The 26,408-nt window shown below is 45.3% G+C and overlaps 1 protein-coding gene across 6 annotated transcripts in view; it reads left to right on the top strand.

Moving 5' to 3' along the window:
* Window positions 1-26,408, top strand: part of ZNF618 (zinc finger protein 618) — a 162,124-nt gene that overhangs the window by 99,350 nt on the left and 36,366 nt on the right. For 4 of the 6 annotated variants that reach the window (XM_040605586.1, XM_040605587.1, XM_040605588.1 and 1 more), the window contains 4 exons: window positions 17,469-17,558; window positions 18,952-18,987; window positions 19,751-19,828; window positions 20,858-20,947. In XM_040605586.1, coding sequence (XP_040461520.1) covers window positions 17,469-17,558; window positions 18,952-18,987; window positions 19,751-19,828; window positions 20,858-20,947 — 294 coding nt within the window. Of the gene's footprint in view, window positions 1-12,180; window positions 12,265-17,468; window positions 17,559-18,951; window positions 18,988-19,750; window positions 19,829-20,857; window positions 20,948-26,408 lie in introns of all 6 variants that reach the window. The other 2 variants (XM_040605589.1, XM_040605585.1) reach the window with 2 other exon arrangements.

Genomic DNA, 26,408 nt, shown 5'->3' on the forward strand with positions numbered 1-26,408 from the left:
CTCCTTGCTGCTGCAGTGAAATAGTTCAGCTGTCTTCTTTCCTCCCTATGCCTTCCCCTCTGAGGCTGGTTTACATCCCCGGCCTACCCTGGTTGCCTCTGCATGGCTCTTGTCCTTTTTCCACTCAATGGCTCTCTTGTTTCCCTGTCAGTCTGTTTGCTCCTCATATATTTTAGGAATTTTTTATTTATCTTTCCTTTCCTGCTATTTTTGTTTTGCTTGCTGCTCCACTGCTATTCCTCTGTGACCCGATTTGGCTGTTTACACCCTTTCTATTGCAGACGTCTGTATTGTTCAGATCTTCCTCTGCTATTTCTATCTCATTGGGAACCTCTAGATTCGCGGTTTCTGCAGGCATGGTTTGCTGCCTTCTTCCAAAATTTCACAGTGTTTGAGGGATACAGCAAGATCTTTTTTCTCTCATGTGTTCCCTCTTGGGGCATAGGTTGCATCCATCCTAAACTGACGTGGATGAGGAGCTCCCTTGACCAGCAGTGAGTCCTTGGCATTATTTCAAATAACTAGAACTGCAGGTTTACAAAACCTGTTCAAGTTTTCTCCATGGGGACTTTTTGGAGACGGCTGTTACTCATGGCCCCAGTGGTCACCTAAGAAGTTCTGGTGAAAGCAACCTTGTATGTCAAGTGAGGAAACATCTCAGGTGCTGCCTCTGCAGAGCACAGTGAGGGCGCCTTGGCTCGGTCCCAGGAGTAATCGAGCTTTGGTGGCAGTTAGCTGGGTTGTGCTCCCAAGGCTTGCCCTGAGAGCAGTGAGTTGTGTTTATTCTTGGGAGGCAAAGCCTGCATCTTGCCGTACTGGGTCTGAGAGCAAGTCATGCTTGGCCTGTTGGGAGGATGGGTTACTGACATGGTGCGTAAAGCTGTGTCATAACGTGTCCTTGCCTTCGGGGCTGAAGGGCTGTGGCAAGAAGAGGCTGCTGCGGGAAGAGCTGGCCTGGCCTTTTTTTTCCTGGGAAGAAGGGAGCCATGGGGCAAGCTGGGATGCAGCTGAGGCCGGTTTGCTGCCCGCTTAAAGAGGAGACAGTGGTGTTTAGACTTTCCAGCTGGGAAGACACTTTGAAGACTCCCTTGAGGAAAAACTGTTGTACTTAGTTATTTTCAGCATTTGGGGTTTTTAGTCTATAGATTGTATCCCTGGGACTCCCCCCCCCCTTTTTTTTTTTTTACCCATTCTTGAAGGGACACATCTGTGGTATTGAGAAGAGGATGTACTCATGGGGACATAGTTGCATGGCTTTGGGAGCTACTTTCGTAGCCTTGGCTCAGGGTCCAAGACCAGAATTCCCACATGTAGAGAGAAGAAAACAATGCAACCCACAGTGCTAATGTGTTAATAAAAAGGCTTGTCTAACTGCTACCAACTTTGACTGGCAGGGAGGAGGAAGGGGGAGAGAGAGAGGTTCTGAAAAAAACTTTCTATTAGATATTTTTTCCTAGGCAGGGGTGGCCAGTTTGACATCTAGGTCACTGACTGTTCCTATAGAAGAGTCTGGCAGTCTTTTCTGAGGTGCTTGTATGCCTCTGTGGTTTGCTCCAGACTTTTGGAAGTCCTCGGGAAGAAGGTGTTTGGGCTAGATCTGCGCCATCATTCTCCATGGAAATTCCAGTCATGTTTAGGGGAGTTAAATACTTTGCAAACCAGTCTCCCTCCTGCTGCTCACATACCACAGGAAATTCTTGGCAGCCTGACAGATAGCTAAATAAAACCACTGGCAAGCAGGGCCCCACAGGCCCTGCACCAGCAGGGACAGCATGCCAGAGACCCGGCTGTGGGAAGCATCACCTCTGATGTGAACAGGTATTGTGCTGGGTCACGAAGCAGGTTGCGTTCAGTGGGTTACATTTAGTGCACATGTCACAGTTTGTGGACAGCAGTTGTAAGAGCTAGGCTGGCACCAGTGTCGGATCAGCACTACACATGGAAGTGCCTATACTTCAGAGGTATGGTTGCGTTAGGACGAAAACCCAGGATGGTCTCGGTGCTGACAGCTTGTTGCTGGGCTCAGCCCCGGGAGGTAGGGTATGAGGCTCCAGCAGCATAGCCCTGGTCTCCAGGGCGTGGTAGCCTTTGTGGTTTCCAGGTCTGTAATTCTGCTACAGATCAGGGCTTGTAATATTCAGGCTGTTGGATTTTAGTATTATTCTTTTCTGTGGGAAAGGGAATCTTCTGTACAAGAACATCTCCAAAATAACCGTAACTGACTTGAAGAGCTCGAAGTCAGACTGTGAGTTTTATGGTTGCCCATGAAACCTTAATTGATCTGGGAGTGCATAAGCACCTAAGCTTTTGTCTACATGCTCACTTCTGCTTTTTCTAACAGTGTCTCTACCTCTTTGGACCAACCTAGGACAAAATTAAGGTTGCTCTGGCAACTGTTAATATGGCACTTGCCTAATTTCAGCATACCAGTGGCCTTCTAATACCTGTTTGCAAAATACCAAATGTTAACTAATACAGTCAATAGTGCTACGAGTCTAGAGCACTTGTAAGCCTTTTGCCTGGATGAGCCTCGGATCATTTTACAGGGGAGTTTGGTATTCTGCAGGCAGGCAGGGAAGCAGCAGGACAGAAAGAAAGTGACTTGCCAGAGGCAACCGGCGGGCGAGTGGCAAAGGAAGAAAGCGCAAGTCTCTGGGCTTGCAGCCCAGTCGCTGTCTGCAGGGCACAGCCGTAATGCTGTTGGATTGCATTTCTGTGCCCTGTGAAAGACAGCAGAAAACAAAAGCACAGAGAAATGGGAAGGGAAGAACTGCTAAAAGCTGAGGGTTTCTTAAAGTATATCTGGTGTTAATGTCACATATGTCTGGTTAGCTATTTGAGACGTAATATGTGTTCCTCTTCTCAGGGGGCAAGTCGTGAGCCTGATGGAGCCATGCTAATAAATATTGTGGGGAAGAGTCTTACCATTTCTAGAATCTTTAAATAAAATTCCGTTAAAAGTGGGAAGAATTAGGAAGAAGATGTTTTGGGAGCCTTGAATTCTACTCCAGTGTGTCAGTGAGGTTGGCTGAGTTCAGAGGAGCTTGCTGAGAGTGTGGTTTGCTCTGTTCTTTTGCCCTGGTAGCAGGTTTTTTGAGGACCACGGCAAACAAGTTGTAGTTTAAAGGCAGGTAGCGCTCACAGGTAGTACTAGCCATGAATGAATGAAGTTTACTCTGTTAGACTGTTAGCCTGCCACCAGCCAGTTATTCTGTGATGTGCAGGAAGACAACATGGAAAAACAGTTCCATAAAACAAGCCAGTTCAAATGCTCCGCTTGCTTTCATTCCTAGCGGTGTTGCAGTTTGTTACTATGGCAATTCAGTGACATTTGCTGGAGGTTGGAAGATTACTAGTGGTTGTTTTCTGGTAGATCCCATTCTTTCTGTCTCCATCTCATGCTTTTGGGTATATGTAATTCTGTTCAAGAGGCAAAGCTGGATTTTGTGCTGTTTCTCAAAAGCAGATCCCTGTGCTCGTGCTGCCAGCAGGTTACTCCTACACAACTCTTCAGCGGACTCCACTATTTGGGAGCCCAGCACACAAATCCAGTTTGTAAGCCCAGTCCATCCTTTGCCCAGCAGCACCTGACGGCGTCCTTCACTCATGCCTTAAATTCTATCATAAATGGGAGGCAGCTTTCATAATACATTTATGCTTGCTGTGGCCAGCCCCAAAGATTGAGAGCTCCTAGGCCAGATCCTAAAAAATCCCAAGACTGATCCCAGTTAATTGCAACCTGGTTTTTCTTTGTGTCTATTGGCCTTTCTGTTGTGTCGCAACCCATTTTTCCTGTTTGCAAATAATTCTTGAAATTTAGTATTACCATCTCACGGGTGATGATATTTACCAGGTATTTCAGACCACCCTGTTGTGTTATCAGGTTGCAGGAGGGGCAAAAAGCTGTCGTTGGATATTGTGCGATTAATGCTATGTCACCCACACACACTCCAATGAGCAGCTCTTCACAGATTGTCATAGTGTGAAGTTTTTCCAGAGTGGGTGGGAAGATTTGGTACTAAAGAGAGTTTGTCCTACCTGAATCTCTCCCGGAAGGAGGCAGAAGTCTCTCCATGTTGTCCTTTGAAGGGGACAGACTAGTGACAGTATTTACTGGGAAAAAATGGATTTCCAGAGACCTTAATGGTTTTGTGACAGGACATTGGGGAGTAAGGTACATGGGAACTGGCAGAACCAAGGACAAGCAGCAGCCCCGCTGTGCCTGAGGCAAGGCTGAGGCCAGCAGCAGTACAGGTGGGAGTGGGGCTACATCCAAGCCGTGGTCATCAGTGTCATAGCCCTACCCAGGCTGGAGCCCCCTGCCTCCCCCCAGTCAGGAGCACCCCGTGGAGCAGGAGTCAGCGGCTGCTGGCAGAGCACAACCGTGGCAGGAGCAGCCGTGGAATTGAGCCAAGGGACAGTGACTCTCCTGCCCTGCACAGTGGCAGCAGAAGGCAAGCCTGTAGCCTCCTTCTTGTCTCCCACAGAGGAAGTGGTTTTCAGCTGTGCTTTAGTGAGGGAAGAAAAACTGCTCCCCTGTGGTCAGGTAAATGTGGCGTGTGCTGGGGTCAGGAGTGGGTCTTCGTGGAGGAGCTGCCTGAGTTAGGGGCCCTGCTGTGAGAAGTGTTGGAAGGACTGTGCAAGAGAGAGGCTCACAGCCTGCTGCGGGGTGCTGCCCTGAGTTAACTGGAATTCATCAGACTGTATGTGAGGGTAGCAAGTGTCTGTTCATAAGGAGTAGCTGCAGATTGCCCCTGAAACTAGAGTTCATGACTTTGAACTGACGTTTGAATGCACTTCCCCTTCTAGTCATCTCAAGAGAACTCCTTCCCCTTGCACAAGGGCAAGGTAAAAATTACTGGATTAAATTGGTGATTATCCCTGACAAAAATTTGGGCTGGCATTGATAGCTGTGAGCTTGCAAGAATTTTAAGAGTACATGTGGGCTCCAAAAAGTTAAATTGCTTCATAGATAGAACATCCTCAACGTTGTTTTTCTAATGTGTCCTTCAGGAATTTACTGTGCAGACTGTTCCTCAGCCTCTCAGACGTGAGGTCTTTCCTAGTGCTTTCCCTGCTAGCCCCAGGTGGGACGTTCTGCCTGTAGCCAATCTTAATTCCTCTTTGCTGCAATTAAACTGAAGTCCTTTCTTTCCTTCTATGGCCAGGCTTGATCACCCTTCCCAGTTTATATCAACTTTTTAATGTATTATATGTTGCTTTCCCTTGTTGAAGTGAGTTGTGTTACTGCATTGGGTGTACAAAGTTTGTGTCATTGAAGGTTTACATAGCTACTTCTTACAAGGGCCTGTAGTGATAGGACAAGGGGGAATGGCTTTAAACTGAAAGAGGTCGGATTTAGGTTAGATACAAGGAAGAAATTCTTTACTATGAAGGTGGTGAGACACTGGCACAGGTTGCCCAGAGACGCTGGGGATGCCCCATCCCTGGAGGTGTTCAGGGCCAGGTTGGATGGAGCTTGGATTAACCTGGTGTAGTGGAAGGTGTCCCTGCCCATGGAAGGGGAGGTGGAACTAGATGATCTTTAAGGCCCCTTCCAACCCAAACCATTCTGTGGTTCTATGATACTGGTATCCTACACAGATATGTCTTCCAGGAAAGACGGGGCGCAGCTGGTGATACAAAGAGTTCTTGAGCTCTTTTGATACAGTCCAGGCTTTAGCATCCTCTCTGGCTCAAAGCTGGCCCTCAGGAAGAGACTGAGAAATGGATGGACTGTGCTGTCCTCTTGAGTGACAGATTGCTGTAGTACAGACAAAAATCATACTGCAAATTACAGTTATAAAATGCTGACAAGCGTTTCAACTATGAGGCTACCAGTTCTACCATTGCAGTGTAGGGAAGGAAAAACCAGCTGGCATGTTTTCCTTGTGCTTTGTCACACAGGAGCAAATACCAAGGAAGGCAGTGTCACAGAGTTAAAAATATCTGCTTTTAAGGATAGATATTCTTCTAATACAAGGGTTACCATAATGATCTTCAGAAGAGGTGCTGCAGTCCCAACTTCTGTGTTACTAGCTGAGTGTCATCACCATCCCTGGTTCAGAGCTTGACTCCAGGCTTGGGCTTTGCCATAGCCTAGGGGGGAAGCACATGTCTCTGGTACAGCAGAGCTGGCTGCCCGTGGATGTTGTCTACCTTGACCTTGGCGAGGCTTTTGGCGCTCTCTCCCATAACGCCCTCACGGGTGAGCTCGGGCAGTGGGTTAGGTGCGCGGCAGCGAGGCGGGCTGAGAGCTGGCTGAAGGGCAGAGCTCGGAGGGCTGTGAGCGGCGGTGCAGAGCCTGGCTGAAGGGCTGCAGCTCGCGGGGTTCCCAGCGGTCAGTGCTGGGTCCTGTCCTGTTCGGCTCATTCATCAGTGACCTGGGTGAAGGGACAGCGCGCGCCCTCGGCAAGTTCGCTGATGAAACAGAACTGGGAGGAGCGGCTGGTCCCCCCGAGGCTGCGCTGCCGTTCAGCCAGACCCGGACAGGCTGGAGGGTCGGCGGAGGGAACCTAATGCGGTTCAGCGAAGGCAAGTGCAGGGTCCTGCCCCTGTGGAGGGGCAGCCCCACACACCAGCACAGCCGGGGGCTGGTCTGCTGGGGGGCAGCTCTGCGGGGAAGGACCCGGGAGCGCCGGTGCAGCACGTTGCCCGTGGGCCAGCAGTGTGCCCTCGTGGCCGAGAAGGCCAGTGGGAGCCTGGTGCATGAGGAGGAGCGCGGCCAGCAGGTGGAGGGAGGTGATCTCCCCCCTGCTCAGCCCTGGTGGGGCTGCATCTGGAGTGCTGGGTCCGGTTCTGGGCTCCCCAGGTCAAGAGAGACAGGGAACCACTGGGGGGATCCAGCGGAGGCTGTGAGGATGATGAGGGGACTGGAGCATCTCCCTGACGAGGAAGGGCTGAGAGCGCTGGCCTGTTTAGCCTGGAGGAGGGAAGGCTGAGAGGGATCTTACCCATGTCTACAAGCATCTTAAGGGCAAGTGTCCAGAGGACGGGACCAGGCTCTTTTCAGCGGTGCCCAGCGACAGGACAGGGGGCAACAGGCACAAACTGCAACACAGGGATTTCCATCTGAGGAAAAAATTCTTTATATTGAGGGTGACCGAGCACTGGCACAGGCTGCCCAGAGGCTGTGGGGTCTCCTTCTCTGGGGACATTCAGACCCCACCTGGATGTGACTCTGTGCAGCCTGCTCGAGGAGAACCTGCTTCAGCAGGGGGTTGGACTAGGTGGCCTCCAGAGGTCCCTTCCAGCCCTGACATTTCTGTGATTCTGTGACATTGCCAACCTGTTCAGCTCTCTCATGATGAAGCTTTCACATTGGGGCATAGTTTTTTAGTGGGGACCTTACGATGTCTGAGACATTTCTCTTTGCCAGATCTTCAGTCTGTCTTACTAAGTACCTAAATGTAGCAAAGCATTTATGTGTCAATGCAAGATATGTTTTAGTTTGTGATTACACCCTGACTTCTGGTACCTGTTTGAAATTCTCATCAGAGGCGCATTTTTTAAAAATTAAATGTAACTGTGCTGTCATCTGTGAGCCTTTATTTTCTCCTTCCTCATCCATAGTAGTATCATACTTGCTTATTGTTTGCTAGATTACATGTGCATGCTGGGCTAAGACAGGACATTTGGTGGTAGGGGGGGCACTAACTTTCATCTGGGTCTGAGGATGTTATAGGCTGCAAACAGAATTACTTTTTTTCCAGTTTCTTAGCCACGTGCATTCAAGCCCATCACCTGTGTACAGGACAGCATCCATGAGGAGTGTGTGTCCACTGTGTGACATTATTTAGTTCCAAGGAGAAAAAAATAAAATTGCAGTATTTTTTTTCCAAAATGGAATACATAGTAAATATTTCACAACCCCATAAATAAAAAATGATTGGCCTGATCTTTTAAAAACATATTTCCCTTTGGGCTCTGACTAAGCATGAGAAAGTTCAGCCTAAGAGGGAATTTATTTGAAAAAGCAGTGAAAGGTTAGAAGCAAGGATGTGGGCTGGAATATGCCTTGCAAATGTTGACTGTGGAGGCATAGTGCTAATGTCTTGCATGTGCAAAAACATTTTGAGGGTTGTGAATTTAAACCATGAAATTAATATGTTCAAAATTAAGGTTTTCTTGCCCAGACCTTACGCATACAGGATATGGTGATTTTAATGTTCTGACTAGTGATGGGAAGATATGTAAGTGGTTTGCTGGTGTTAATTTAAGGTTAAGGAAGAACCGTTAGCATCTCCATTTCTTGATTAACTTTAAATATTCAAATTTGCAACCTTAATGTTTCCTGAAAGTAAATTTTAGCTTTTGATTTCCTTTTACTTCTTGGGGGGTACCAGAGCAAAAAATGGAAAGTTCCACTGTTGTGCTTGGTAAAACTTACTAATGCCTTGCACAATTAAAAGCCTCATGTAAATGATGCATGTACGTGTGCACACCCACGTACACATGCCAAAGTGAACAGTTAGTAATTTACAACTTCGTGATTAATTTTTCCAATGTTCTTATTTAATAATTCTCCTGCTCCTTGGGGAGAGCTATAAAAATGGATTTTATTTTTCTAATGTGCTTGCATTTTAAGTAGGTAAAGTCTCTTTAGATTCCCATTTGCCTAACAAGGAGATGAATATGTTCATCTTCAAATTTAAATGACCAGTGGGCTGAGACCAAGAATGATAAATTTCAGTGCAGGAAGAAGACATTAAGAAAATAATAAGGAATTCAGTTCTGGGATCTACAGTGTGAAGAAATTTTGACCTTAAAGCCCGAGACGTGTTCGTTCAGTCCTGTAGTTGTTGCCTTTCACAAAAGCGTATTTCTTCGCAGCTCTGGGGCTGGGATCATTCATTCTTTCCTGAAACGAGAGTTTTTCAGCAAGGTGCAGTGCTGTCCATTGCACCTTAGCACAGGTTACTCCTGTCTTGCTCCTACGTCCTCCTTTTCTGAGTATATTGCAGGACTGGAATGGGAGAGAGTTTATCACTGCAGTTTCTCAGGTTTTTTGTAACATGGGAGGCTCATTTCCCTTTGCCTTTCTCTGCTGCTGTCTGATAGTTCTGAACCAGTGCCTTCACATTACAGTACCCAGCATCTTTTTTGAGGATGGATGAAACAAGTAGCAATTGTATCTGTTTCTTAACAGGGTAAATTTGAAGTTGCTCTTCTGACATAACTGTCATACTAAGGATTCTTTTTGGATGTTCTCACTTTGGGTATCCTATTGGGTATCTTGTCTTATAACCACATAAGATGAACTCAGGAGCATGACACACATGCAGTCATGCTGGAGTTTTTGATGTTTGTGCAAGTCCTGCAGTTCGTAGCTCTGAAGAGACCCAATTTCTCTGTATGTAGTTTTAATCTAAGGTTTTAGAAAAGTAGGCTTTCAGGTTGTCTAGAAATCTATGATCTTCACATGACCTTGTACAGAAAATGGCTGATACACTCATAAAAATTAAATTTCTGCCCCTTTCCCAGCTACTGACCAAATAGACCCTATTTACAGAAATCTGGATGTTAATACTTCACAACACATCTCTTACAGAGTTCCTAGGCAGCAAAATTGATGGAGAAATACATTTATTCTAATAAAAAAAGGATAAGAATGTTAGTTACCCCAGACTATTCTGATCATCTGTCAGTTTGTTGTGAAAATGCCAGGAGAGCTTTACTGAAGATAGAAATACATCCCTCCGACATTCATTAAGAAGGGGTACACTTTCCATCTTGCAACATGGTTTGAAATTCATCAATTTCAATTCATCAGAGAAGGTGTACAAACAGCAATGCCATTAACTATTCCAAATTCTTCTTTCAGCCCAAACCGTTGTCTGTTGAGCTGCTTGTTGGCATTTCAACAATGTTGAACCTCAACAGCACGCAAAAACCTAAAACATTTTAAGTATTTAAGTTCTCAGTATTTTCACTTCTAAGGATATTCATAACCGGGAAAGGCAGAGCAATGCAAGGATTACCTTCTTAAGACCTCTTCCTTTCAACCTAAGCGAAAAGGTTGGAGTTCTTGATTATCTTGGGTGACTGTAGAGAGAAGGGTTCTGCATTCTTCCTAGCTTATTTTAATTTGATTTGTTCTTTACAATGTTTTATGGAGCTAGGATCTCTTCTTCAGTGCTGCTCAGCCATTGAACTATCACTTTTCCTTTCAACTTTGGAAATGAGGCAGTGATACTCCATGTGAATTCCCATCTGGAAATCACAGTAAGAACAAAATTTCTAGTCATGGACAAATGAGTAGGAAAAAGTCAAGATGAGGTTTGCTTTTCCTTTATGAACCTCTTAGTGCTACATCATTTAATCTAAACAGTTGTAAAGTAGATAAGTAGTCTGTTCCCAGCCAAACCGTTTTGATTCCAAAAGGAGGTTAAAATAAAACGGCCTTTATTGTGTGTTGTGCATAACTCCACAGTGTGGGCTGAATTGAATTTTTTACTTAAGGTGGAGATTCAGCATTCTTATTGATTCTATAGATAAATCTTCCTGCATCAGCAAGTTAGGTATGTACAAGTACACCTGGGCTTTTTTCATTATGCAGTGTTAAGACTGTTCATTGGCAAATTGCTGGTAGTAGCACCCTAACACACTCTTCTCAACATTCTCTATCTTACACTTAGTTACAATTTGAATAAAAAAAAAATCCAACACTGCCCTGTAGTGACACCAGAATGAAGAAGTATGAAACTAGATCTGCTGCTGTTAATTGTATTGTCTGGTGCGTCTGAATTCTCTCATGGAGTCTGAATAGACTGGTTCATAATACTGATTTTGGGGGTCATTGTAAAACGCTATAATATTTTTGCTTTGAATTGCTGATACTTGCTGTCTGTTTGGATTCAACTTTGACATACTTTTAACTGTGGGAGAAGGAAATCCATTCATGTGTAACATCCTGAGAACGCCTGGGAAGTCTTTTCTCTCTCAATATCCAGTGAGTAGTACCCAAAACACCTTTTCCTGAAAATGTTTTTAAAAAACCTTACAGTATGAGACCATCGGTCTATTACGAACAAGGGGGCTGTCTTTCAGAAATTAGTTCAGGATATTCCCCTCTGTATGGAAGTTCCTGCTAGTCTGGCATCAGGTTTCTGAACCTGGAGAGATTACATACAGCCCTGGATGGTCTGCATTTCTATCTCCATTGTGCTGATACATTCAGCTGACACGTGGTTTGGATGAAGTATCACAGAATTCATAGAATTCACTGGCTGCCTACTTGAAAGCAGCTTAAAAAAATGCAGTAAGGTGAAGTCAGTCCTGTAGCTACTGAATGCATCTGTAACAGCTCTTCTCAGGAGCTGGAACTAAGCTTTGAAATGCTTCAGCAAGAAACCAGACACAAGCCTGTGGCTCCATGCCCTCTCACCTGTCATTTAGCCCCTTGGCAGCTTGAAGGTGAGCTAACATCTTGCACCATTTTGGGGGAGTTTCAAGGGATTTGGCCCTTCTGCGTGAGGGTTTTGGATTACCTTTTTCTTGGCTTGGTAGTTTGCAGCCTGAGGGACCCCCCTTTGCGGAGCATGGGAAGCACCGTGCTAGGTTAAGCCAGTGTGTTCCTGGATGTCTCCTGTGTTCCTGACAAAGGCCAAATGTTTGTGGGAAGGAAGTAAATGATCATGAAATGAGTGATCTTGGAATAGTTTGCCCACAGGGAAAGTTTTTTCCTAACCCCCACTTAGGAGCTGGCTTGTGCCTTTGTGTGTGAGGGTTTCTGTCCTTTCCAAATTTCTGGATTTTATTATTATTTAATCCTTGCTAATGTAACTCTCGATACTTTAATCCTCTTAAGGGGTTGCTGCTGACTTTGGGCTCAGTCCTGCTCCCTTTTCAAGGAATTTTGCCATTAGGCACCTTGAAGTTGAGCTCTGAAGTAGATTGCAACTGATTTTACTGGCAACTTTATACTTGGCTGTAAAATGCAGTTGTAAAGCTCCTAACTTCTGTGCAAGAACACAGTTTGAGTGAGGAGTAGATGAAGCTCTACAGGCACTGAGCTCTGTGTCTGCAAACTTGCATTCTGCCTCTCCCCACTGTCAGTCCAGAATCTAGAAGGAAGCGCTGAAAGATGCCAAAGGGTTAGGTCAAAGGAATTGTCCGTGAACCTGTGCGGGGAATATCCTGCTAGCTTAGGAAGCCATAAATATGTTCCTTTCCATCTAGGTGCCCCTCTGTCTGCGGAAAGGGAGAAGAAGCCTCTCTCCAGAGCTGTCTTTGTGCTGCCCTGGGTGGAATCCACAGAAACAAGTGAGGGTTCCAGATGTTTTTTCTCCCTGCTGTGTTGTAAAAAGCAGTAGCTGCACTTCGGGTCTTCTTCTGGGGAGGCTGCTCAGGTAGTCTGCGCTCAGGGCACAAACTGGGAAGGTTTTTCCCAGTGGCAAGCATGCAGCACAGATCTCAGAAAATGCCAGCCTTTCCTGTTTCTTTGCATCAGGTGGTTTAGTCATGGTGGCTTTGGCTCTTACTGAAGAATATTTGAGTTGCTCATGGTTCCTTTCAGTGAGGCAGACATCCCAGGAAAGCCGATGCTTTTTCCAACCATTCACCAGCTCCGGCCCTCTGTGTTAATCACCAGCAGGACTTGTAACGAACGAATCCAGCATCTGCCAGCAGATTCTCAGGAAACAGTTAAGGAATGTGAAACTGAGCATCAGAGCATCTCGTGGACTCTCCTGTGATCCACTGGCTGTGGCTGCAAGGACAATGCTGATATGTTGTCACATAAGCCTCACCCAGAAAGCCTGTTTAGGGGGAGAAACATCACAACCTCAAATAGTACAATGACAGATAAATGTATTGCAGAGGGCTTAACTGTAAGAAATCCAGCCCCCCTCCCCTTTCAGAGATGCTGCTGGACTTTATGAACTGTTTGAGAAACCTTGTTTCCCAAGGTAAGCCAGGAATGTGGGATTCCTGGAGTTTGGTGCTTCCTTTGCCATTTTCAAACCTTCTGGTGTAAAGGTGCCACCCTTGCCATGGAGCAGGACAAGTAGCGCTGTCCAGACTGCCTTCTCTTCTTTTTTAATTTTGCTGCTTTTTTTCTTGACTGGGACCTGGAACATTGCTGTATTTTAGAATAATTCAGGCTGTTGCAATCTATTTACATTCAGTAGTTTTGCCCTTCCAGGTATGGAAGCTGTCCCTACTAGACAGCTGTTTCTGCAGTACTCTGTAAGAGTAGGATCACTTAGGATTCAAGAGTATCTGCAAAGTGCCTTGTTGCCGTGAGAGCTCCTCTTCTATCAAGTAGCTTTTGTAGCTTCTTCCATTTGAAAGGTCAGTATGAATTCTGGGTCAGGTGAAAATTAGTCTTCGCCTTGGAGAAGCCCTTAAGGAGCTCCTGCAGCCTGCTATGTGGAGACCCCATCATTCTGGACCCTTAACAGGATGTGCTGTCGTCATTGCAGGGGTGTCATCTGGATGTTGTATGTAACTGTTTCCAGTTTGGGTTTCTGTGATGCTGTGCAGAGCTCTTAGAGCCCAGTGGAAACGAGTTTGCACACAGTTTTTGTGGTCTTGGATTCCTGCACTGAGGAGGGCGGGTTAAGTGATCTGTATTTTTAGCTTGTGATACAGAAGTTCTGACCTTTCAACAAATTTCTGATTGCTGTCATTCCCTTCCTGTGTTCCTAGAGCAAAATCCACCGAGGCCCTGGGCCAAGTGCCCTAAGGAGAGAAGCCTCTTCTTCTGCCTGCCACTGTTGGGCATGTGCTCTCTGCCCTCCCTCTTTCCTGCCAAAATGAAATACCTAATTTATTCTCTGCTGAATATTTGAAATGAAGCAACAAAAAAAAAAATTCTCAACATATTTAATACAACATCTGGGAAGAAAGATGACCTGGCTGATCATCCCTAGGGCAGGGTATTTAAGCAGCCACGAGTCATTGCTGAACACAGGCTGCACGACAGGAGCCAGCTGGCAGCAGCCCCTGGAGACAGGCAGAAAAGAGCAGCACGTTCCCTGTCTTTTACTAGAGGTGCACTTGCGAGAAGAGTGGTCAAAAATGCTTTCATGTCCCATGGAGTTACTGCTTGGGGTACTTGAAAAACCTGCCTGTTTGACATATCTCAGTATATCCGTCTCAGTATATCCGTCCTTTATACCTGAGGAACTGCCTTGTAACAAGGCTGTTGCTTGCCTATTTTTCTAGTAAGATGTGATGCTGTATTTTGGTGCATGTATTTCACAAGGTTAAATGTGGGCTGACAAAGTATATAAAGCCATTACTCCTTAGACCCCTTTCTGGAATCACTACTTGCCTTGGAAAGACTCAAGAGCATGAAGGAGGCATGATAGTTGCTGGAGTTCAGTTGTTAACTATGAAACTCTAGGTTTGCAGCAGTGTAATGTGGTGATTGCTCAGCTTGCAGCAAGGATGCCTTCTGCAGGACTGTTGCCTGAACACCAGAAAGGGTCAGCACTGTACCTCTGTGCTGGCGGGCTAATTAGTATCTTTCCCTGTATTTTTCCTAAAGTCCCGATAGTGCCTGTTGGTATGATTTTGCTTTTGGTGGAGCTGCACTGCATCGATGTCTACCTGGTGACAGGAGAGAGCTTGAATCTGAGCAAACTTGCTTAAGTAGCGTTTCTTTGGCTATGTCTGGTACCATCTCTTCAGAGGTTTAGGTGTGGGGGTTTCAGTATGGGCTTGCAGGCACACCTGAGCACTTGGAGTCTTTTTGTAGCTCTTCCCATCGAAAGCTCTGTTACGTATATTGGGTGCAGTGCCCCAGCTGGAGTCTACGTTGGTATAGTAGTTACAACCCCAAACAGGAAAAGTAGTAGTCTACAGGCTAATTTTGCTCAGTGAACTTCTTGCTAAGAAAGCTTTCACTGCTGGGAACAGCACTGCAAGTATTTGGTGGCTGTCAGCAAAGACAGCTTTATTGGGTAAGAAGGAAGAAGTCTGGCACTCGGGTGCAGCCGTGGAAGAGTGACCGCTGTTCACAGAGAGTGAAGCTTAGCTGCACATGGGCAGTCTTCTGATAACTTTCTGAATTCTACCTAAACCTCCTTGTCTCTGAGACCTAGTACCATTTGCTGGGTGTTACTTAAAGAGTTGAGGAAGAGATTAGTACCAATACTAGCTGGAAGAAAATTCTTACTTCTCATAATGGCTTGTTTTGCTGTAATCTCTGGAGGTCGTTCTTCCTTAGGGAAAGCAGTCCCCTAACAAAACAAGCAAACCCCTATTCTCTTGGGGTGTGCTGTTGTACTTCTTAGCATGTTTTTATTTTCCCACCACCACCTAGGGAAGGAAGTGGTTATACCCAGCGTGTGCTACTCAGGTCTCCTGTTGACAGTGAGATCCCCACAATCTTTCCTAAGTTACAGTGACTACAGCTAGCTGTGGCTGATTGAGTCTGTGAAATGGTGTGCCTCTAGCATCTAGTTTTATTCTGTTCTAACAAGTCTTATTTATTTTGCACTTTTCTTCCCAACTAAGGCCATAATAGTTTTCTTCCTCCAAATGGAGGTATTGGAAGTGCTTGGCATTTGGTACTCCTTTGAAGAATTAGTCTTCAGTTCATCTACTGCATGGCTCATTACACTTCAAAAAGGAGGTTGATTTCTTGTCTTGGGGACTCCAGCAATGTGGGACTGATTACTGATGACATGTTATGATTTTTTTCTGCCAATAATTGACTTTTTTTTTTTTGCAACAGATACAGAGATATTTCATAGCAATCATTAGATTCTCTTTGTTGTTGGAAAGAGTCTAGGGTAGGTTGAGATCCTCAGTGCTGTTGTCTGACCACAGGAGACTGCATAAGATTATATAATGGGACATAGCTAAATGTGACCTACCAGTACTTTTATCACTTGAATGTTCTTGCAGTCCTGTTTTGCTTCTCCTCCTCCTCTTCCTTAAGCAGTGCACTGTTTGAAGCAGTGAATCCTTTTCATCTCTGTATATATGCCTGAGCTCTGTCTCACTTTTTCAGCCTAGACTTTTAAAAATCCTTTAGGTCTAGCTTAGCATTACTGTGCTCTGATTAAGATACAAATATTTTTTGGTAGCAGGGATAAATTTCCAGTGCCCAGCTGTTTAACATCTTTTATATTTGGCATTTTTCTCTTATAGATCACCATAGCTTCTACTTTCATTCTGCCAAACAGAATAAAGGGCGGAAAGTGATTCTTCATTTAGTGTTGAGACCCCATGTGCTGATGGACTGCAGTAGTGAACCCAAGTGAGCGATTAGACTGTACCAATGCATACTAGCTTAAAATATTTATTTAAAAAATAAAATTATTAAGAAGTAAAATAACAGCTTACTTAATATGCATACTCTGGTGTGTTTGAACACTGTGTGGAAGAGGTAAAAACAAGGCTTTACCTTTGCTAATTGTATGGATACATGAAAACAAACAACTGAGCTACCGCAGGGGAGCTTATTGAGTGGCAGCTCATCTGTGGAGCCACAGTAGCTGGTGTGTACACTCCTAGCTTGGTTCTGTTGTGAAGTAAAACACATCAGTTTCAAGACCCTTTGTGGCTACACAAGCTGGTGTGTTTTACTTCGTTTGCAGTGGGCTAGTAGCATGCAACCCATCGGCTACTGTGGTCGGCTGACAAGTACAGCAGCGCTGCAAGTTGCAGTGGGGTGACTAAGGATGTCAGTCTGTACCCCAAGGGGTATGTCAGACATCAGAAGATGGAAAAACCCCACCAAGGTGACGAGTGAAGTTTTCCTCTTACACTGATGTGATAGCTGAGCCAAACACATTCATTGTCCCCAGTCAGACCAAAATTAATTTATACGCATCTTGAGCTTTTTTGCATCTGTCTGTCTTCCCCACACGGCTGTGGTGAAGGGGGTCTGTTGTTGCTGGGATGATGGGAGGGGGTCTAGGGTACAAATGTATATGAAACAGTCCTCCTGTTCATTGAGCACCTTCCTGTCCTGTGTGTTTTGGATCGTTGGTTCTCTTTGGTTTTGTTTGTTGTAATGTGCCCATACAGGATCTTGGATGCAGTTAGTAATCAGTTAGCAGCCGCAGTGAGAACCATGAGCTTGTAGGCACATCCAGTCCATGTTGTAGTTGGCATATTAAGACTTCGACTTCTGACAGCTTGTATGTTGACTCTGCATTTAGCTCTGCCAGTTTGTCCCCATTCTGACCAGTACTTACCTACCATAGCCCTGAACTTCCAAAGGAGATTTCAGCAGGGCTGAAGCTGCTCTGCATCTTCATTGCTGTGACATCTTCCGGAGAGCAGAGCTGCCTGAATAGGAAATAACAGATCAGAGTGCGCCCCAAGCCATATAGCACGGGGCACGGGGGGGACATTATGAAGCAGTGGCTGTCTGTGTGCCTTAGAGATTTGACAGAGCATGTGGGATGAGTGTCTCTGCATGGGGGAGTCTGATTGAGCAGCGTTGTCTGGAGTGTTTGCCTTTTACCTCAAAGTTTCTAAAGTGGCCTGTTTTCTTCTTCCTACAGACAATTTTAGGTACACGTGTGACATTTGTGGGAAAAAATATAAATATTATAGCTGCTTCCAAGAGCACAGAGATCTACATGCCGTGGATGGTGAGTACTGTTTTGGCACTCAGACACCCAAACTAGCAGGAGAAGTCGTTGGGGAAGGCAAAACGTGGTTCTGCAGGACCGTGTGGCCCGTGATGTACAGGGCATTGTACAGCATGGCTCGCTTGCCTTTGTCAGTGGAGGCAGAGTCCACAGGCGCTGCAGGAAGAACTTTGCTTGATTCTTTTTGCGTGCATCAGAGTAACACCCTCTGGTGGGACCTCTGGTCCTTGCAGTCCTGTCTGTCTGCAGGTTTATGGTCAGGATGGATATGCTAGAACTGAGTGCCTCAAGGTAAATTTTCGGCCTGGCTACTTGCTGGGCAAGAGTGAGTTGCCTTTTGGTTTCTGACTGCCCAGGTTTGTTCCCAACATGCTCTGCTGTGAGAAACCACATTTCAGAGTTGAGAAATGTTATTTTGTCCTTGGTAATCACTGTGGTAGTGAATTGATACAGTTGTCAGTGAACCTCACAGGCCAATTTCTCCTCTGTGAGTGTAGATGCGGCCTAGGCTGGTGACACTCAGGCAGAAGCAGACATCCTTCTCCAGAAGCAGTGTTTCTTTTTTCTCTATTGAGGGAAACAGAAGCAACAATATAATGTCTTTGGCTTGCCCCCTGCTTACTGAGCATCTAAAGCCCCTTGACTCGGAGCCCACAGATACTCCAGGTCCTCGCCTGTGTATGCTAAAACCTGTCGGTACTGCTACTCACTTGTCCAAGGAGGGAGCCCTGGTGGAGTTTTTGAAAGAGGCTGCTTGGAAAGAAGAAGTGGCTGAACCGTCTCTAGAGAAGCAAGTGGTTTTCCACAATATGTGCTGTCCATAAAAATTTCTGGTTTTAACTGAAACGTGTGACCATCTGAATATGCTCTACAAACAGCCAGTGTTCTCTTGCAGTGCACCACTGCAAACTCCCTCCCATGGGGAGCCAAAATGAAATTACTGGGACAAAACTCACTGTGAGGCGGATGTGTCTGCTTCTGTCAGAAATGTATCTTCTTAGCTATGGATCAGGGAGCTCTGCCTAGGGTTACAAGAGGGCTGTGGTAACCGCTTCCACTTGTATTTTGCAAGGACACTTTGTCTCAGTTCCACCAAAGGGCTGGTTGTGTTGTAGCAAACACAAGGATGAGGCAGCTGTGCATCTGAACTTCACGTGGGGCTGTGTCAGTGTCAGAATAAAGGCCTTGAGAATCATATTAGGGCTGGGCATGCTCAAGTAGTTCCTGTGTGGATGCTACTGGGAAGAGGAGGGACTGGGGCACAAAGCCTGGTTTATTCTGTGGGGCTGAAATATGCTGAAGTGGTGCGTGAAATACAGGAGGAATATAAGGCCATTTAAGAGGATTTAATTTCTGTTTTGTTTCTTCCCCTCCTTCTTCTATTCTGTGTTAGTTTTTAGTGTGGAAGGGGCCCCAGAAAACCGGGCAGGTAAGCTGAGATCCTTCGTGTGCTTTATTTCACAAACCTTTTCAAGCATTCAGTAGTTCAGGCACAGCAGGTCTGATTCTACACTTGTAAGAGTCAAGGGAATTTTGTCACTGATTGCAGCGGGAGAGGGAGCATCCTCTCTCCCTCCCCCAGTGTCTACAGCCTTTAGGTTGATGCCCAGCCCTAGTAGCTACCAGGCTTTTGTTGTACATACAATTGATCAGGCTTCTGGAAATCAAAGAAGCAGGTGTTTCATGTCTTTGGTGATTTAGTGAATTGTTCAAGGCATAAATTAAATTATTTTATAAAATGGGTTGGGTTCTGATTTGTTTCTAGCTGTGCTCTTAGATGGTAGAAAGTCACTGGTCAATATTCGTTAGCTGACTTGCTTGCAGACTGCATTATCATGCCCACTTTCAGACAGTATAACATCATTAGATAGGAGATGCACTGGAAGAAAATCAGAAAATATGGATCAGGCTTTGCAGTGTGTTTGTTCAGTCTTTCTCTGTATTTTTTAAACATTACGTACCTACAAGGCATGTGACTGGGCTGGAAGTGAGGGTGATCCTGGGGTACCTGAGGAGGGGGAGGAGGAGGGACAAATCAGACAGAGAGGTCATTGGGTTTATAATTCCTGTCTTGAAATCTTGTTACAGATCGAAATGTCATTACAGATGCAGGAGCATTCGGTGCCCATGCAGCTGTAGAAGGAAAACCTGAGGGTGTTGTCAGCTCTCTTGCTGGTTCTGTTCTCTTGCAGACCCCTATGACCAGGCTGTCATAGCAGCAGATGAAGTGAAGGAGGAGGAGCCGGAACCGTTCCAGAAGATTGGTCCAAGTATGAGTTATTGTACAGCTTCACATGTGAAAGAGAAGGCGCAAGGGTTTCAATCTGGCATTAGCTAGAGTACCTCTAGGAAAACCAGAAAGCACTACATTACACGGAGGTGTTGGGACCTTAGGGGTGCTGAAAGATGTATTTAGGTTCAAACAAACATTAAACACCAACAGCCCTGGCCCTATGAAATGGAGCTTTGTGGTGTTTTCTGCTCAAGAGTTCTGCAAAGAAAAGAGGAAAAAGGTTGAGGAGAAAAGCAAGCTGGTAGCGATTAGAGAAGATCTTAAGGTGTATTGACAGAGTTGGCAGGTGATCGCATTCCTACTGCCTTTGTGATGGGTTCATCAAACAAATGAGAGTTAAACAAGCAGAGGACCAGACTTTGCTGAAGCATTTCTCTGAATTCTCCATTTTGGAAAAAGTTGATTAACCCTGGATTTTCCTTTGGCTTGCAGCTTGCTGTCAGTTCTGTACTTCCTGGCACTGACAAGAGCGGGAGGTGTCAGTGTGTGGTTACACTTCCTCATTATTTCAAGTACCTCCAAAGCAGGAATTAGCAGTTATCACAGAAAAAAACCTCCTCCTGCAAGAGAAATCTACAATCCCAATATGAAAGTTCTTTCTTAAACTTGACAGTTTGTTTCTTAGTTTGACCGTTCCTGTTGTCCACACATCACAGTCTGTAAACAGAAGACAAAACTGTGTCAACTGTAATACAGACTTTAGAAATGGATTCTCCCCTTGGTTTTGCAAGCTTACTTGCTGTAATTTTGGGATAGTCTTCTGCAGCTTTTTCAGTTCTACTGGACTTTTTATGCACGGTCCATCACTGGACACTGGCTTTAAATGTTTCCTTTGTTGGGGAAAAGGATGTATGAATTACAGGGCAGATAAGTTCCACGTGCATGAGGGTTATGCTCTAGTTTTTGTCTCCTGGCTAGTTTCTATGTAAAAAAGTCAGGAGCTTGGTGATTGTGTGAGAGGGTTCTGCACTCCTTTCTGATCTTTGTGTTTGTTTCATCTTCACAGAAACTGGCAATTACACCTGTGAATTCTGCGGCAAGCAGTACAAATACTACACTCCCTACCAAGAACATGTGGCGCTGCATGCACCTATTAGTGAGTATCCTGGAGATCTGTTTCATTACAGACTGTGACTTACAGTGGTTGGTGGTAAACACGAGGGTTGCAGGAGAGAGTATAATTCTTGTGGATCCTTCCACTGGGCCTGTGGGATTGCAGCTGGCAGGACATAGATCATGTGCTGACCAGGGCACTGTAAAGCTGAGCTGGAATCTCCTCTCAGAGGGACACTGTTGCTGTTAGGTCTGTAATGTCACTGAACTTTTACTAAAGTCATGCAAATCTATGTATGTTCCTTGGGGGTTTGATATTTTATTTTGTTGTTTAACTGAAGTGATGCACAAAATTTCTAGACTCCCCTAAATAATAACTGGACATACATGCTAGGGAAGAAGCATCTTTCTTACGAGCTTCTGAGAAATTATTTCAGACAGTGAGTTAAAGCTGGTTTTCAAAATCATGTAAATTACCTTGGCAGCTTGCTACTAAATCACAGGCAATAAAATATTTATTTCAGGGAGCTCGGGAAAAGGCAGTTCTCAGCATACTACACGACACTACGATCTGCACTCTGGAGGGACACTACGGTCTGCACTCCCCAGACAAAGGGGTGGTTTTAATGAGCAATTAAGTGTAATTCAGTGCAAAATTTTAGTCTAACAGTTGAAAGAAATTCCTGATACATGCTGGTTTTGGATGCTTTAAAAGTATGCAGAGAAGTTCTTTACACCTGAACTTCATGCTTCTTTCATAGCATCACCCTGGGCTTTATTGCAATTTTAATGCTGTGAGCCAGCACGGTTGCCCTTCGCCCATGTCTGTGCACTGCCAGTGTTTTGGCTGATGATGAGGATGGGTGTAGTGGATTTCTTCAGCTGTGATGTGCAGCCAGCAGAGGGAGTGCACATGCCTTCCTCACCAAGTTCAGCTTCAGCTTAGGGTTTAAAGTTATTATAATAAGGCAGCTTTGGTTTTAGACATACATAAAATAAATGTGGAAACATAGTCCACCAGACCAGGACTTCTAAAGTGGATCAAGGCTTGGTGGCTCTTGACAGCTTTCATGCAGGTTCTCTGAGGCACAGAGATGGACCAAGATTGTGGTAGAGGGTGTAGGGCATAAAATACCTCTGCTGCCATCATCACAAAGTTAGTCTTTTTATCTCCCATCTGCCTGAAGAAACTAACGCGGTGCTTATGATTGCACATGTAGCAGTTATTCCTAAACATCCCTGCATCCCCAAACTCTACCTCTTAATTGAGGTAGTTTTAGGTCCTCAGAAAAGCCTTTGGTGGTGATCAGCGGTAGGTCAATCTCCTAGTATAAATGGGCCCTCATACACCAAGGGTTTGGTGTCTCTAGTCCACCCCTGTACAGACAGCTCAGGAGCAGTGTGCTGTAAGGACTGTGCACTGAGTCTCTGCTCAACAGTAGCAGATTCTTATTTTCCCAGTACTTCCCATGTCAAGGGGCTTTATCACTATGGATATCTCTCCATCCTCCCAACTGTCTGTAGTAATAGGATGCAGCTGCTGGTTCCAGTCCAGGCTCTCCAGCATAAAAGAAAAACACAACTGGTTTTCTGAGAGGTATTTGCTTGAAGTGGGCCCTGCAGGTCTGACTGCAGATAGGAATGGTCCACACAGATGGTCCCCACGGCCCTTTTCCCTGTGCAGAGTGCAGCTGCAGGGTCCTAATGCCCGCGTTTTGACTACTGGAAGCCAGTTTTGGAGGAGGAGGCACATTCATTTGAATGCTGGGGTTGAAACCATCCTTGCACCATGGTTTCTGCAGTAACCTTTGTGAAAACCAAAGAAGCTGCCCTTGCTGCAGACTAGGCCAGCAGTCACAGAGGTGTGCAGATGGGTTTCCAGTCTTTTCAGCAAATATCTTTTAACTGTGAGGGCACTTAAGATCAGATCAGGATGGTGTTTTCACAAGGTTTAACCCCTCCCCATAAACTTTTCTTTTTCCTTTTTTTTTTTTAACCTTTTTTTTTTTTCCTTTCCTAGTTCCCATGACCAGCAAGGTTTATAATTTTCAGTGACAAAATATTAACCCTGATGAGTTTTACTGGAGAGGGTTTGATTAGCTCCCAAAGCAGGCTGGCCAGTACATCCTGCCACCTTTCTACTGCTCAGACTCTGCTTTTTCTATAAACCAAGGTCCTGTGAGGCAGCTGTAAACCCATGACTTTTGAAAAGCACAGCTAGCTTTTCTTGGGCCCTAGCAATCAGAAGAAGTAAAGCTGAGACTGTGTCTTTACCCTGGTCTTGATCTTTTCATATAAGGCAAATGCTGAGAAGCTAGCCTTAGTGGGACCGGGTAAGGAAAACACTTCAACATTACCAGTTCAAACTTTCTGGGTCTCTCTGCTTGAGTGCAAGCTTCCCTTCCGGAGCCTGTCTTTCTGGTTTTCTTTGATAATGGATAAAAATGATTGAAAATGGGCTAAAACAAGGACTCATACCCTGCAGGGTCAATAGGACCTTGCAGGATAATTTTTGGTCAGCGCTGCTGGATACCTGCTGTCTGGAAAAGAGCTCTGCTGTGGGGTTCCCTGGAATTGTTAATGCCAAATGTCTCCTTTTAATTTTCCCTTTTGTTGGTGAGGAGTAGGGGCTTTTTCATGTGCTTAGAACTGGGCTATTACTCTTTTTAAATACATATTTTTATACTGTTTCTGTCAGCCTATTCGCTCTTTCAGAAGGGTGTCAGAGGCTGTTCCCAAAAAAGTGGATTGTAGGCACATTCGTTGTCCCCATTTTAGAATTGTTTCTGAATGGAGGTGCGCAGAGGGAGGGTTCAGAGATTTTTCTCTGTCCTCCTCCAGGCTCTGTCTGCTCTGTAAGATGGAACTGATGTAACCGTATTTGCAGGTGGCTGGCATATTGTGATTGCTTATAGATCATGTATTTACAGCACAGAGAAAACCTAGTCTGATTGGGATGTGGACTGGCTAGAAAATTCATCAGGAGTGGGTTTTAGCTTGGTAAATACAGGTTCAGGACTGTGCCCTCAGCACATCCTTTTCTGGTAACTGCAGATAAAGCAACAGATTTGCTGGTCATGGAGGTGTGTGGTGAGAGCACTCAAATCGGCACAGCTAACCATGTTTGTTCCTTCCAGGATGAAAATCTAAAGTGATGGCAGGGCCCTGAGTGCACTAGTAGTTCTTACTCAGCCTGTCCAGCCTCACACAGGGCCTCTGCCCACATTCAGATCCCTATTTCAGCCCAGCTTTGGGCCACCGGTCCCTGCCTGAGCCACACTGTTGGATGTTGGTCTCCAGCTCAGTTGTAGACATGCCCATGCCATGGATCCCATTGCTCAGTACCCCAACCTGTAGACTGACTTCCCAGCTTGATGTCAACCATGTCTCATCACTCTGGATCTCCGTGATAACTGGTATGTGTCTGGCCCTGGTTGTTTTCATCAGGGCTGATCCTGCTGCTGACCTGTGGATTAACTTCTCAGCTTGAATCTTGATGATCTGGACTCTTGGTTGAACCTGGCTGTCATCTCTGGTCCTGCCTTGCTCACTTCTCTCACCTCTCTCAGGGGCTGTAGGATGGGTCCCAGCTGCTGAAGACCCTGCCCTGCCAGCCCCATGGTCATACTTGGCTCCGTAGGGGACAGACAGACCTACATCCACCCTGTCACCTGAGATGCTCAAGGAAGTTCATCAAGCCTCTCTGCTCAATTACTCTTCTTACTGTGAAGGGCACTGGATACAATTTGTTCATCAAAAATGCTTAAATGCAGTGTTTCTTAAAGGCAGCTGCCACCGTGGCTTTTTCTTTTAGGGAGAGGGATCCTTTTTGGTAGCCCATCTAGTTTCCACACAGGTCCAGCCTAACCAAGAAAAAAAAACAGATCCAGATTTCAGTTGGATGGTGTGTCTTTGCTTTCTCCATCTCAGTGAGTGAAATCTGTGAGTTCAGATGTTTTTCCTACTCTCTGATCCCACAGTGCCTTAGCAACAGGTTCCCCTGGCAGTATTTCTTTGTATGTATAAAGAAGCACATTAAGAATTTCATATGTTTGAGCACAGGGTTTTTCCTGTTCCCAATAGCAGAGGTTTCTGCTGAGCTTATTGAATTTCAGGCCATTGTTAAGGAATCTGTTCCCATCATACTCACTAAACATAGGTTTTTCTCCAGAGGTGATGGCGTAATTCCATCTGAACCATCCAAATGGTTCCTTACCCATCCTGACAAAAAATTCTGAAAAAAATTATCTTTCTGACAAAATGTGGTACACAAATCAATAGCCAGAATTTTTTGCTGGAAAAAGCGAAGTTACTGGGATAATCTGATGTCTGTTCTGTTGTGGTCGTGCATTGTGGTAGTGTGTGGGTTTATGTTTTTTTCAAGGAGACCTGTTGAAATACCTGCCACATTTTCTACTTAGTGCTACAGCTTTCTAGGGCTTGAAGGTCTTACCAAAGACAGGCAAGCCAGGAAGCACCACTGTGATCTCTGGACTGACCGGAGTGACACATGCTACAGGATTGCCTTGATTTAATTGCTCATGTATATGTTTTAGAGAGACATCTAATCTTGCTGTTCAGAGTGACAGAAAATACAGCAACCTCTTAAGGTAATTATTTTGATGAATTATTACCCTCACCAAATTAAGACTAAAAATATCCAGCTGTAGCTTTCAGACACTGGATCCTATTTATAATTTTGTCTGCTAGATGAAGGAGGACTGAGTTACGAAATTTCTGTCCTTTCTAGACCTTTGTATAGCCTGCTGTCGGGTCACTTTGTAGTAACTAACCTCCCAGTTAAGCTAAAGGAGTGACTTTGTGTTTCCATTGTAAGGTGTGCTGTTCTTGTCCTTCGTTTATTCTCTTGCCTTCTCATCTGAATATTCTCAAGTCTGTTAACCACCTTCATGAAGGGCAGGCACCAGCACTGGGTCTAGTGAGGGAACTGAGAGCTAACAAGTCTTCCTGATCCCCTTTAAAAGTGCCCTGATTGCATACCCAAAGAGGACCTCAGACTTTTTAGCTACATCATTGCCCTGGGAGCAACTCTGCAGCCATCATGACTGAGCACGGCGATGAGCAAGTTCTTTTTCCTGCTGCCCAGGCAGAGTCCCCCGTCTTTCACATATCACCTGTATTGTCTGTGGTCTTTAGCACACTGTGTGCCAGTCTGTGCAGCTGTAGCACAGGGCACACAGTTTACCAAGTGACTAGGGGGCATTCAGTGAGAGTTACTCTCCACATTACTCCTCTCCTGCCCTCCCTTCCTCACTATGTCAGCTTCAACTGGGACATCTCTCAGATGCTTTCGGAGAAAGTTTAAAAAACTTCATAGCAGCAATTATGGGATCATCTGTTCACAGTGCTGTCTTCAGTCTTGCTGTCTAGCTGCAGATTTTGAGGCAGGAGGTTTTTGTAAGCATTCAGCACCTCAGTATTTTCACTTTTGGAAATACCTTGAACTTTGGAAATACCTTGCCTTTTCATCAGCCTGAGGCAGT

This window comes from Falco naumanni, chromosome 9, assembly GCF_017639655.2.
Source record: "Falco naumanni isolate bFalNau1 chromosome 9, bFalNau1.pat, whole genome shotgun sequence".
Classification (NCBI taxonomy): domain Eukaryota; kingdom Metazoa; phylum Chordata; class Aves; order Falconiformes; family Falconidae; genus Falco; species Falco naumanni.